General features: G+C 39.2%; 1 protein-coding gene and 1 long non-coding RNA gene across 2 annotated transcripts in view; one reads left to right on the top strand and one right to left on the bottom strand.

Annotated features, from left to right (window-relative positions):
- OPRM1 (opioid receptor mu 1) overlaps positions 1 to 12,086 on the top strand; it is a 224,281-nt gene extending 212,195 nt beyond the window's left edge. Inside the window, exon 3 of the mRNA XM_068232052.1 lies at positions 10,639 to 12,086. Within this exon, the coding sequence (XP_068088153.1) occupies positions 10,639 to 11,165 (527 nt within the window). The 3' untranslated portion in view covers positions 11,166 to 12,086. The remainder of the gene's footprint in view (positions 1 to 10,638) is intronic.
- LOC137504081 (uncharacterized) overlaps positions 1 to 14,482 on the bottom strand; it is a 219,372-nt gene that overhangs the window by 117,470 nt on the left and 87,420 nt on the right. The window contains exon 2 of the long non-coding RNA XR_011019411.1: positions 401 to 444. This is a non-coding gene — a long non-coding RNA (uncharacterized lncRNA). The remainder of the gene's footprint in view (positions 1 to 400; positions 445 to 14,482) is intronic.

The raw sequence follows: 14,482 nt of genomic DNA, 5'->3' as shown, positions 1-14,482 counted from the left end.
TAAATTAGATCCTACTGCAGCACAGTCTATTTGCAAAGATAAGCTTTAAACATTGTTACTGTTATGAATTTCCAATATGCTAGGGTTTTTTTTTTTTTTTTTTTGCCTTTAGTTCGGCTTTAAGCAAGGTATTACAAACAGAGAAAATCTTTGAATAAGACATAGGATACACGTATCTGATATGCTTAAGGTTAACAAGTAGCATATCATGGTATGCGATCAATTACGATCTGTGAAAATTCACTCATGCTATAAATGTGTCATTTCACAGATATGCAGCTTAAACAGAAAATGAAATGAAATTTTGCAAAGCATGCTGCCCAATTAATTTCATGGATCATTCTTCAGGACAAGAATCAAATATATCAGCTTTAATTTAGTTAATTTGAGAAGAAATTACCTTAGCACAACTTGCTTTGCTGTGGTACATTCATAACAATTCACCTAAAAAAAAAAAAAAAAAGAATCAAAAATGAAAACTTTACAATTATAGAACTATATAACTACATTGAAAGAAAATGCAGAGTGTGGAGACAAATGTTGGCATAACTAAACAACATTTTGAAGTAATCATAATATACAGTAAAATGTGCTGTTTTACAATAGCTGTATTTAATTAGGGTAATTCTCATTGGGCCACCTAGTGTACGAATAGGGAACCCCAGCAGGATGTGTAAACCTGCTTCTGCTGGGTTTCCATACAAGAGGACAGCAGTGGTCATGGTGGGTGGCGCACAACGGGAGCAGCGTGCAAGCAGTGCCTGGCATGCAGCACAGATGTTAGTAAGTGGCTCTCGTGGCAGACTTTAGGTGTTTGTGCATTGCCGGGGAGCAAGAAGCAGTGCTGGAGGAAAGCACCACAGCTCAAACCCTTGCTCCCCATTGCCCGGGATATGGGAGCATCACTCAAGCTTTTGCCTGAGTAATGCTCCCTAACGATCAGCCATTGCACAAGTGAAACCGGCAAAAGCATTTGCCATTAATCCTCATGGGGTGGCAAAGTGATAAGTAGCTCGCATGTGCAAGCACTTATCACCTGAAATAGGATATGGCCCTGTGTGTGTGTATGAGTGTGTAAAGGTTTAATCCTTCTTGTTTTGAATGTGTCCATGCAGATTTTAACATTTACTTATTGAATCTCATTTAAATGCCTCCAATTTGGGAGATGAGCCTGGACTTTATATTTTGTTATGTTAATTTGGATTGGTTATCTCCTGGTATAGCCTTATAGGAGTAATGCACATTTAGAATATGGAAGTATTTAACTTTGGTTGAATAACTAAAAGCAAACCTGAAATAAAAAACGTATGAGATAATGAACTGTAGGTGTTGCATGGATGATAAATAGAACATCGGTAGTATAGAAAAAAAAAGTCATTTTTATTTTCAGTTGTATAACTATTTTTAAGATTGCATGTCACTGCTGCTGTCAAGAATCCACAATCTGCTTTTTTTTATTATTCATTGTTGAGGAAACAGTACTGAATGGACTGAATTCAACAAGCTGTCCACAAGCCCTCACTGATAAAAACTCCTCTTTTTATCTCTTTCTTGCTCTCAGAAGCTGTTTTCTGCTAGGAAAGTGTTTTATAGTTGGAATTTATTATTAGTGAGGGTCACACTGTAGTCACTTCCTGTCGGAGTCAGGACTGAGTCAGCCACTGACATACCTGATATTAACTCTTTCAGAGTCAGAGGAACACAGCATAGTTATTTGTGTGCTAGGCACTGTACATACACATGTCTATCTCATGATGTCCCATGTCACTTGGGGTATCCTTCAAGTGAACGAGAATCAATCAGAATATCGATTGGAAAAATGATCAAAAAAATGAAAAATCAACTTTTTCTCCTGAGTTTTCTCCTAAGTGATATTTTCAAACTAGTCAATAAAATGCCTTTTTAAAATCACCAGTAAGCAAGACAATACTTCAAATAGTTTTGATAGTACTTTTCCACCTCATTTTTGTTACTATTCCATGTTCTCTGATCTGAATTTCGATTGATTTTTCATTTTTTCAATCATTTCTCCAATTGATATTCTGATTGATTTTCATTCACTTAAATGGAAATCAATTGGAAAAATGATCAGAAAAAAAAAGATCAGAAAGTCAAAAAAAGATCAGAAAATCTAAAAAATCTATTGACATTCAGATCAGACATGTTGGAAATAATCGATATGGCAGGTAAATCTGCCAGAAAATTGTACGGTGTGTACCTAGCATAAGGCAGGGTCCTATAGATATTAAGCTGGCCATACACGGATATTTTTAATACATTAGGGCCCATATACAAAACCGATTTTTCTCCTGGGGATAATGTTTCATCTTCTATTTAGAATAACACTTCAGCACTTTGCTGAATAGTAACAAAAATGAGGTGGAAAAGTACTATCAAAACTATTTGAAGAATTGTCTTGCTGGTGATTTAAAAAAAGGCATTTTATTTACAAGTTTGAAAATATCACTTAGGAGAAAACTCAGGAGAAAAAGTGAATTGCATATGGGCCTAAAGCTGACAAATAACAATGGCCCTTATGCAATTCATTTTTTCTCCAAAGACCTCTCCTAGGTGACATTTTCACACCTGATCAATAAAACGCCTTTTAAGTCACCAGCAAACAAGAATATGTTTGGTAGTACTTTTTTTTTTTTTTAACAATTTTAGGTCCTTTTTCAAATTCAGAGTGTTGAAAAGCTATTTTAACAAAAGATGAAAATGTATCTCCTAGGAGAAAACTTAGGAGAAAAGGTGACTTGAATAAGGGCTATTGAATCTAATCACTCAATTTTTTAATTGTTATAATCACTTGAACATTATTTAAGAAAGATAGTTCTTAGAATGATTCCGTGCAGAAAGCTGAAATTGAATAGAATATATGATGGTGCAAACTCACCATGGGCCTAATGGCTCTGTCTGCCACTCAGTTGTGCAGGCTTTACCCGGATCTCCAGTACTGGAGTCCTACTCACTCCAGCACTTTGGTAGCTTCTCTGCTACATCAGACTGTGCAGTCACTTTCTGCTACATGGCCCTTCAGGAGCCTCCTTGCTACACACACAGCCCACTGCATACGGAGATATGCAGCCTCTTATGCAACAGCAGGTGAGCTTATTAACCCTCCATCTGCAGGCCTCTGGCCTGGACTTGGAGGAGTGGCATGTAAAGCCCACCCTTCTCCCAATGCACGCCAATCCTGGATACCAAACCAATCTGAATGCCTGGAGTCACCAACTTGCAACAATCACTATCATTACCCCGCACCTTCTCTAAATTCAGACATCTGCTCTGATTATTTAGATAGATAGATAGATAGATAGATAGATAGATATAGATATAGAGGTTTGTTCTTTTTCTTGCAGCAACTAAGTTTCTGTACACAAGAGGCTGGATATCTGAATACTGTGATTGGATAAAATGTGAAGGAAATCAATTGTTTTTAAAGAAATTCAATAATTGCTTGGGTTCTCTTGTGACTATGTCACATAAACCATGTACAGCCAGTAATAACGCAACCAAAAGCAATTGAATAGTGCCGTCAAAAGTAGAATCTCTCAGTGACCATTATGCACTGAAATAAATCATTCCTTTACCTCTTCAAGGGGTTGAATTACGGCAGCTGGCAAGAAGTTGAAACATTGCATCACAGCCACACACTTTATTAATAGATATAAATTACTAGCACTAGATAAGTAGAGTGGTGCAAACAAAACAAAGGAAAGCAAAACAAAACTTAGCTTTGTATCAAAATGAGTAAATGAATAGAGAGCACGTTGTGGTACTTCTTCAAATAAAAAAATGTTAAAATGTTGAAAACTTTTTACATTTTTGCAAGGTTAAAGCTCCAGTCCCACAAAGACATTACATTAATTAACTGTCCAACATTGTTTCAGCTGTCAGTCGTATGCTTGTATATATCTTCCTATTGTGTGCCTGTCAAATTTCATGCAAGTAAAATACAGAAAAGATCATTTAAATTGATTTGTTCCCACTAAACAGCAGGTCTCATGTACTGTATATCCTCAACATATCTATATGGAACAGTAGATGAAGCTCTGCTGCACCAAATATGCATAATTCACAAACTGATGGATAGACTGGCTAAAATTATTGCAAACTAGTAGACCCAAGCCTGTTTAAAAACGGGCTCTAGGTCTTTTTGCTGCCACCAGTGCGAATGCGCGCACCCACTTCGCTCGCCCACCTTGCTCGCCGCCGCACCCACCACGCTCGCCCACCTCGCCTCGCTCCCTGGTCCCGTCCAGCTGTCCGTTACTGTGCACATGCGCAGTAACAAAAAACCTGGGACACGGACAGCTGCTGGGCGCAACGACAGTGAGGGTTTTATTATAGAGGATAATTGTATTGGCTGGCAAAAAGCGAATATCTATATGCAGCTTAATGTGGGCTACTTAAAAAGTAGATTTATTGCCTCCATGCCCGCATACAATAAATTATGGCATGAGGAAACTTGGGAGCATGGAGAAGCCAAAGTTTGTAAGTAATTTCTATATCCATTTATTTATCATTTATTCATGTAAAATATTGTCTTTTTACAATAGCCTCTATTCTTTGTAACTATAAATATCGATTTTTCACATTAATAGGCATTACTCTGTGTGATTATAACTCACGATGAAAACTAACACATGTATATTACACAACACAAACTTTATCATTGATATTTTCTATTTTATTACCATTATTCCTTGAAATTATTACTATTGCCAATATTTTACATTACTTGCCATTATTTTATATTATTATGACCCTTATGGTGAAAATTAACACAAAATGTATAATTGCTGATATTGCAACATTATATTAGTAGCTGTTATTCTACGCCTTATGACACTTATGATGAAAACTAAGACAAAAATAATTATTTCTAATATTGCAGAAAATGTATATTGGTAGCGGTTATTCTATGCCATTATGATCCTAATGGAGATATGATACAAGTATGGACCAATATGAACATTAGTACTGCATAACTAGACCTAATTATTACTCCTTTATAAATGATATGCTAGTTTATTCCTGTTTACAATGAAAGTAAACTTTAAAAAAACGATAATTATGCAATGAATGCCCAATAATTTTTGAAGGGGCACCCAAAGTTCTGCTTTGGCACACAGTAGTGGAAATTTAAAATTATAGTGAATAGTGGGGGATAAACAATACATTTAGGTATATGTGATATGAAGTGATATTATGTAAGGGGCATGCAATAATTTGCAACAGGCAGCCAGTTTCTGCTTTGGCGCCCATTCGACGATATTTAGCATTAGTGATTAGCGGCGCCCAAATTGTCCATTTGCCATGGGAGCCCATATTTCCTGTTTCCCCACCCTACTGACTACAGTTCAGCTGATAAATAAACTAAATGCCTTCAAATATGTCTGTAATGAGGTCATAATAGATGATCATGTTACTGCTGCCCGGATCATCTCATTATCCTCTTTTGGAAAGTGCGTAAAGGTCCACTGATGTGTGCCTGTCTATTGATACATCCCAAACGAGAGATTTAACACTACCGATTATGTAAATAGCATTTCAGCTAAAAAAAGATCTTGTGAATGTCTTGTGCATGCAGTTTTATATACCATTCACTGCATACCTGTTCACTGCACCTGTATGACAGCATGCAGTTTTATATACCAGTCACTGCATACCTGTTCACAGTGCCTGTGTGACAGCTGCACATTGTATTGTAATACCAGTCTGTGCATACCTTTCACTGCACCTGTATGACAGCTGCACATTGTATTGTAATACCAGTCTGTGCATACCTTTCACTGCACCTGTGTGACAGCACGCTGTTTTATATACCAGTCACTGCATACCTTTCACTGCACCTGTGGGACTGCACATTGTTCTACCAGAAGTCACTGCATACCTTTTCCCTGCACCTGTGTGACTGCACATTATATTAGTCAAGTCAGTGCATACCTTTCACTTCATCCCCCCCAATATAAACAAAACAACATGCAGAGGCAGACCCAGAGGCAGGCCACCCGGCAGGTCTGTTTGAGGTCGTGTGGATGTGATTTCGAGCAGCCCTGGACCAAAGTACAGTGCTCAGAAGAAGGCACGTCCCATCAACTCCCAAGATTGTCAGGACGTAGTTGACTATTTAACACAGAACACCAAATCTTCTGCAGCCACCAGCACTACTACAAACCCCACATTCAGTCCATTTGACACTTCACCGGAGTCATTTGGTGGGGAATTAACAGATTTACAGCCATTATTGTTCCAACAAGATGAAGGCACTAAGCAAGTTACACCACCTCATATGTCTGAGTTAGGCGTCACTATGGACATAAGGTGTGAGGATGATGAAGTACCTGCTGTTGGTGCAGATTATGAGGTGTCTGATACAAGTGAAGCTGTGGAGGATGATTATGAGGATGATGATGATGACACTGGCATGGATGTCACGTGGTATCCTAATAGACATAATGACCAGGGGAACATCAGAAACAGCTCTTGGCGGTGTCAGGCAGCATGTTTCGCCACCTATGGACAGCCAGCATGCCCTTCAACTTCAGATGCTGACACCACCACCAAAGTGCCACCATCCCAGGGCTCAGCGGTGTGGACATTTTTCTGTGTGTCTGCCTCAGATGAGAGCAATCTGCCATCTGTACTCTGCCACCAAAAATTGAGCTGTGGAAAGACCAAGACCGGCATAGGGACAACTGCCTTATGAAGGCACATGACGGAAAAACACAAACTGCAATGGGAAGACCACCTGAGGAAAATCGGTAGGCCTGGGTTCAATTCTTGGCCAATGCATGTGAGTTGGCTTTTGAAATCCTACAAATCCCTAAGCAAGCTCATTTTTGTCTTGGATAGATCATAATGGTACATGCTTGGCTGGCTTCAGCATGTAGCATTGTAGTGTGTTGTGTTGGTGGTATAATGGTTAGGATAGCAGCCTACCACGCGGTAGGCCTGGGTTCAATTCCTGGCCAATGCATGTGAGTTGGCTTTTGAAATCCTACAAATCCCTAAGCAAGCTCATTTTTTTCTTGGATATATCATAATGGTACATGCTAGGCTGGCTCAGCATGTAGCATTGTAGTGTGTTGTGTTGGTGGTATAATGGTTAGGATAGCAGCCTACCACGCGGTAGGCCTGGGTTCAATTCCTGGCCAATGCATGTGAGTTGGCTTTTGAAATCCTACAAATCCCTAAGCAAGCTCAATTTTCTCTTGGATATATCATAATGGTACATGCTAGGCTGGCTTCAGCATGTAGTGTTGGTGGTGGTATATTGGTGAAGAGAGTTGCCTACCAAGCACTAAGACCTGGGTTCAATTCCCGGCCAAGGTATGTAAGCTGGCTTTTGAAATCCTACAATTCCCTGGAAGACAAGACCCTCCTCCAGAGGAGGAGGAGGGAGTAAGGGAGCTGTGGGGGGGTGCAATATAAGGAATAACTATCAGCCAGGAGCAAGATAACAAGCCTACAAGAGCCTAACTAAGCTTTCCCTAGCAGAGTCTGTCAGCAGCTGTCCCCTAATTACTGTAGGCAGACGAGTGAATAAAATGGCAGGAGAACCTTGCCTTTTACAAGGGGGGGGGGGCTCCAGGAGTGAGTGTAGTCCGATTGGGACAATGTGCCTGCTGACTATGATGTAGAGGGTCAAAGTTGTTCTTAATGGAGCATTATGGGGGCGAATCGAACTTCCACAAAAGTTTGCCTTCGCCGGCAAACGTGAACCACCTAAAGTTCGCCTGGAACCGTTCGCAGGCAAACCGTTCGGGCCATCTCTAAATATAACTTGTGTATGGGGAAAAAAAGTTTTTGACATGTATTCAGGAAGAGGTTCTTTACTGTAAGAGTGGTTAAAATGTGGACAATATTACCACAGGAAGTAGCTATGGCAAATTCTATTTCCTACATTTAAAGAGGGCTTGCATGCTTTCCTTGCATTGAAGAATATCCATGGCTATAATTACCAGGCAATTCCTGGGATTCTGTAACGATCGATGTCAGCACGCAGAGAGAATCGGATTATTGATGATCTGCAGTATCACCAAGAATGCAGATATATACCTGATTATGGATGATCTGCAGAATCACCAATAATACAGATATAGTTCTAACCTCTGGACACCTATGTATACTCGTGAGTGTTTGGTGTAACAGTATGACTTTGAGTAACGCACCTGAAGAGCAGGTGATCTTAGACAGTATAAGCAATACTGCTCACATAGAGCACAGAACCTTCCAGCAGCCTGAGACTCTCCAAGGGGTAGAGTCAGGCTGCGGTAGGAAGGACCAGAGAGTGAGTGACACCTGAAGGTGGATGTCACTGACAGATCTGGAGACTATCTCTTAAGAGGCGAGATAGCTCTCGAGATCGGGCAAGCCAGGTCGGCAACACACGGACAGACAAAGTACAAAGACAGAAAACTGATTCAGTATCCACGGCAGGCAGGGTTTGACAACGGAATATCAGATATGCGTGGTACCGAATCAGAAAGCTGAGGGATAGTCAGGAAAGCAACAGAACAGGTCATAACAAATATCAAACAATGCCTAGTCTTGGGTGTGAGGTCCGTGGTCTCTACACCCTGGAACTAGTCTGAAGTATAACAGAATGATAACACAAATTCCCTAGTCTTGGGTGTGAGGTCCATGGTCTCTACACCCTGGAACTAGTCTGAAGTATAACAGAATAATAACACAAGTAATCTGGCTCAGTGGGAATTCCCAGGTCCTCCTGGTTCAAACACACTGTTGGATCTGACTAAGGTCTGAGTGCTTCCACGTAGTGTTCGCAACGGCAGACAACTTGAGAATAGCCATCAACAAGCATATATAGTGCATTGCTCTCTGGCGCCACCCTGAAGTGATCAACCAATGGCTACCAGCTCTGAGGTCAGCTGACCGGCCTGGTCAGCTGATCCCTCCTTGGCCATCATAAAAGTTCTGCCTTTCAGCGAGCGCGCGCGTATTCCTAAACCTGTGTGAACTAACAGGCTCAGCCACATTAGCTGCACGCTGCTGCGTGCAAACTGCCGCGCTGGACGCGGAACCAGCCGCCTTACTGTCATTACATGCAGTGGCTTTTCCACGTTCTGCCATGTCACTAGATGCACGCTTCCGCGTGCAGACCGCCGCGTTGGACGCGGAATCAGCCGCCTTGCTGTCAGTACACGCGGCGGCTTTTCCGCGTTTTCTCACAGATTCTAGGAAGTTATCTCATTACTATCTGGATGGGTTTTTTTCCCCTTTTAGGGCTAATTGGCCCAGGCACTGTAAACATGTTTCACCTTCCTCTGGATAAGCTGGGATATCTAAGGGTGCATGCTAGTACCATATTTCCTGGTTAAAATTAATGGACAAATGTCTTTTTCCACATTTATTCTGCATGCAAATTTGTAATAGAATTCATGATACATGAAAGTATATGGGATAGTTTCCATCCTATGGGAATTTTGCATGCATTAAAAAAAAAAAAATCAGACACAATGCTGCAATTTCCTAGATGTTATGTATAATGTATTTTAAGGAAAATACATGTGTAGTTAGGTATATATGCATTTATGCATACATTTTTTGCAAGAAATAACCAAAGATAGATATTGCTCAAAGTATTGCCCAAAAAAACAATGCATGAAAAATGCAAAAAAAATGCATAGAAACTCATGGAAAAAATGTGCAAGTGTGAAATCAGAAAATGTGTGTGTTTTAACGCATGCAATTTAACACTTTGAGGTGGAAATATGCCCTACACTCAGCCGGTTTTGTGGCCGAGCGATCGATCCCGATCGATTGCAAATCGGTTGGCCAATCGACCGATCGATGGCCGATTTCGATCGATTTCGATGGATTTCCATCGAACTGGTAGGGTGGAAAATTTAGGTCGATCTGATGAGATTGCTTATCATTTTGCATTGGCCTTAATGGAAATCTGATGGCAAAAAAATGCCATCAGATCGAATTTCAATAGATTTCAAACTGAAATCTATTGGAAATCTATCCTGGTAAAAAATGTTCTAAAAACGCATCAGATAGGTCATCAGATGCATTTCTTATCTATCTGCTGCCAATCTGACGAGTGTATGGGCACCTTTAGGGTGGGAGCACACTTGCAACGGCAGTTTTGTGGGCAATTCTGGCAGTTTGCGGCACACTGCAGGTATGATTGCATTTCCCGCACTTGATTTTCAGCAATGGATCACAATTGAATGTATTTATTTAGAAAATGTATAGAAAAAGCAACCTGCTGTCATTTAAAATTGCACCAAAAAACACAAGCACGAACATGAATGAATGCAAACAGCGTGTGCTGCCCAAGCAGGCCAATGACTACAATGAGCAGCGCAGAAGTGTATAATTTTTGTATGTGTGCTCCCTGACTAAAACCGGACATTTTTGAAAATATAATAAAACATTCTAGATGAACAAAAAGGGAGAGATTCCCAACTGTTATTGCAGATGTATTTAAAAATCCACTACAATTAATCTGATTAGGAATACATACTGAGTCAATTTGCTATTTTAAAAAGTCACTTAAGAAATGCATCAACTTGGTATTTTGCAGAACATACATTGAATTATATGTTCATATATCGGATCTGTAACAATATTTATTGTTTCTTTTTTACCTCTCTACAGGATCTACTGATTGTGCTCTTATATTTCCTCATCCGTCATGGTATTGGGATAACCTTCTAAAAATATGTGTCTTTATCTTTGCATTTATCATGCCAGTCCTTATCATCACAGTATGCTATGGGATGATGATTCTACGACTCAAAAGTGTGCGTATGCTTTCTGGCTCCAAAGAGAAAGACAGAAACCTGAGAAGAATCACCAGGATGGTGCTCGTAGTGGTAGCTGTGTTCATTGTCTGTTGGACCCCTATCCACATTTATGTGATTATAAAAGCCTTGATCAATATCCCTCCTTCTCTCTTTCAGACAGTGACATGGCATGTGTGCATTGCTCTAGGTTACACAAACAGTTGCCTTAATCCAGTTCTTTATGCTTTTCTGGATGAGAACTTTAAGAGATGCTTCAGAGAATTTTGTATTCCAACAACTTCAACCATTGAGCAGCAAAACTCAACACGCTTGCGCCACAATACCCATGACCATGCGTCCACTGCCAATACAGTAGATAGGACTAACCATCAGGTATGACTAGCCGTGGAAATGTCATCTCTAGATTCAGGTGTTCCTGCTCGAGATGATATGACTTCTGAAGTTACACAGATAACTACAGGGCTTTAACTCACTTGTGGCATTAGAGGAACACTGCGGATTTTGCTTGGTACAAAGAATGTGAGCACTTTTTAATAAAAGGGGAGAGCAGAGTTGATATTTTCTCCAATGCAGCATCTCTTGCATGTTGCACTTGATATATGTATTATGTTTGTACAAATGTAACATAAATAAATGATATGCAGAATAATATGCGTATGTTAAAAATGAATGTTGGCATACAGACTGAGAAAGCTACATGGAATTTGTTTATAGGTATAGAAAGGCCACGACATATTCTTGTGGACATATGAATGACTTATTAATGTCCCTTGGAAGTCTTTCTGTAAACCAATATCAGGTATGAGCTGTGAATAAGCATTATGTTATTACTGTACTATGTTAACATTAGATTTACATGTCATTCCCAGTTAAAGTAACCCATCATGAACTAAAATAAATACATTTTATGGTTTTGAGACTATTACAACATTACACATCACCAATATAAATAGCCATAGTGTTAAGAAAAAAAGCCAATATAGGAAAAAAATTTACTCTGAAATCAAATAGTTTTGTGTTACTTGGAGAGCATTTAATGTAATGTATCAGTGCCTAAAAGCCATAGCACAAAACAAAGCACAAAAGTTTATATCATCATTTTGTCAAGGGCAGGCTGGAAAAGTTAAAGGACTATTTATCACAAGACGGACTTTAGCAACTACCAGCTATTTCTCAAGATTGCATTACGTCCTTGAATAGATAAATGCAACGATTATTTATCTGGCTAGGCTATATGCTGTACAGATTGATATTGCTGCGAGAACTGTTGCTATATATGTACCATAGAAGTACAATTTTAAAGGATGGACACATTTTCACTCAAAATGTTTTGATGACAATGCGACTATATGAATTCCTTTATGGCTTTAGTAAAATATATTTTGACTTTGTATGAACCATTTGATAGAAATTGAAAACTTGACCACTATACATATTATATATTGTTATATTATTTTAAAAGCCTGTAGCAATATATATTATATATACACATATAAAACATTTTGTCAGCCATTTTTTTGTATGTAATTGGAAATTCAGCCATTTATATGTCTAAAAATAAGCCAATGTAATATGTTACATTTATTATACATTAATTTGCTATTTGTGCTTAACTTGATAGTGTAGCTAACATGCTTTGCTCTTTACTGTCAATGCCCATTTATTAGCAAAACGCTACTTTAGCTATAATCATAATGGTTAAGTACAAGAAGATATTTAAAAAAAATAAAAGTAAAAAAAAACAGACAATGATCTGTAATATATGTTTGTGTTTCAATGTATTTTATGTCTTATGCTATTGCACAAACAGTGAATTGTGCTGTGTATTGACTTTTTTGAAGAATGACTTTCTGTATATTGTAGGTATAACCACCAAGTGTATTTTCTTGACACAGAAATCTGTATTATAATAATAGTATAATAATGATCCCTATAAATCATATTTATTATTATATTTAAACAATGTGTACAGTAGTTTTAAATAAATAAATGCTATATCTGTTTAGTAATACCATATTCTCTCCACATTACATTTTTGTTGAATGCAAATACATTACAGTTTAACGTATGTAGAAAGAATGTATTATTTACTGTATTAAAGTGGACAACTGGGATTTTTTCCCCCAGCCAATTCCTCCGCATTGCTCCTATTCCCTTTCCGGGGGATTGGGGGGGGGGGGGATTATACTTACAAAATCATAGATGAAGTTTACCTGGTATCACATTGGGATGCACATTTACTTAAAGTAATCTAAGAGATGTAAGGCTGATAGAATTTTAGTGTGGCTGAGTGCTCAGTACTGTGCCTAAGTTATGCTCCCCCTTCCTAATTCTGAATCGTAACATCTCCCACCTCCCTACCTTCCCCATGATGATGCTTAACCATAACTCTCCTCTCCCTTATTTTAATTTATTCCTACCCTCTTTCCCTGAAAATAAGACCTACCCTGAAAATAAGCCCTAGCTGGAATTTTGAGCATGCTTGAAATATAAGCCCTACCCTGAAAATAAGCCCTAGCGGAAGTTAAAGAAGAGGAAGAGGCAGTCAGTAAGTGGGGACACAGTGGTGCAGTGCCGATTGGGCACCAGTCCTGGTAATAACTAATACTAACATCCCCCTTCCCCAGCATAAGTGTCTTAGTTATGCCTAATCTAGCTCCCAATGTATATTCCCATCTAATGCCTAATCTTGTTTCTAAACCTACTCTTATATGGAATCTCCCCAGCACTATACTCTAACTTTAACACTCCCCCCCCCCCCCCAACATAGTGATTAACCCTAGCCTGTAATCGTTTTTATTCTCACCTTCAATCACTTTCATTTACAAGGACCTATTTTATTAGGAAACTTAAAAATGTAGATGAAGGCAGCAGAAAAAAAAAAAACAAATCAGGTACATTAGGAAACAGTATTAGCGGTGCATATACAGTTGCATACAACAATGAAGAGTGTGCACTACTTTCAGGAGTATGTCTACTGGCACAAATACTTAGCACGTTAGTTTTCTTTTTAACGATGGCAGGTTTGTAAGCTTATTTGACATGATACTTAAATATACTCACTCACTCCCTTGTTAGTTCCTGTGGGTGGGGAGCACGGCTTTATATGCCACATACTCACTCACGTATTTTTTTTCTACAGGTGGGCTTGTGACTCAGTGGCATTGTGTGATGCTCAAAAAGATGCATTGTGTGATGCTCAAATAGATGTGATGGAAGTTAACTGCCAGCCAGCCATTTCAATCACTGGAAAAAAGGCTGGTATGAGGAGAATCAGGGTGTTCAATTGTAGGCCGGCTTAACACTTTTTTTTTTTTTTTTTTGCATTGAGGTGTGATGCAATGCTCCTGCCACATTGAAAAAAACCCTCACTCATATAACCTTGCGGGCTGCGGCAGAGTATGCCAATAGGATCATATGCATATTGCTGCCCCCCACTCAGTGATATACTCCCTGCTGGTGAGGGAGCATGTCACTGGGATTCCCATCTGTCCAGCATATGCCATGATGAACCACTCTCCGTTGTTTACACTATGTGTGTTAAGCGTGGTGCTTGTGGTAAGTTAACGCACTGCAGCTCTTTCTTTGGCTTGGATACTTACAGCATATCACAATGGCCCGCAATAAGTGTTAAAGTCTTCATAGACTTTCATAGTCTATGAAGACTTATTGCTTTTGTGGCCTTTTGCAGTAAA

The sequence above is a fragment of the Hyperolius riggenbachi genome, chromosome 4 (genome assembly GCF_040937935.1).
Source record: "Hyperolius riggenbachi isolate aHypRig1 chromosome 4, aHypRig1.pri, whole genome shotgun sequence".
Taxonomy (NCBI): Eukaryota; Metazoa; Chordata; class Amphibia; order Anura; family Hyperoliidae; genus Hyperolius; species Hyperolius riggenbachi.
This window is presented reverse-complemented; position numbering and strand designations above follow the sequence as displayed.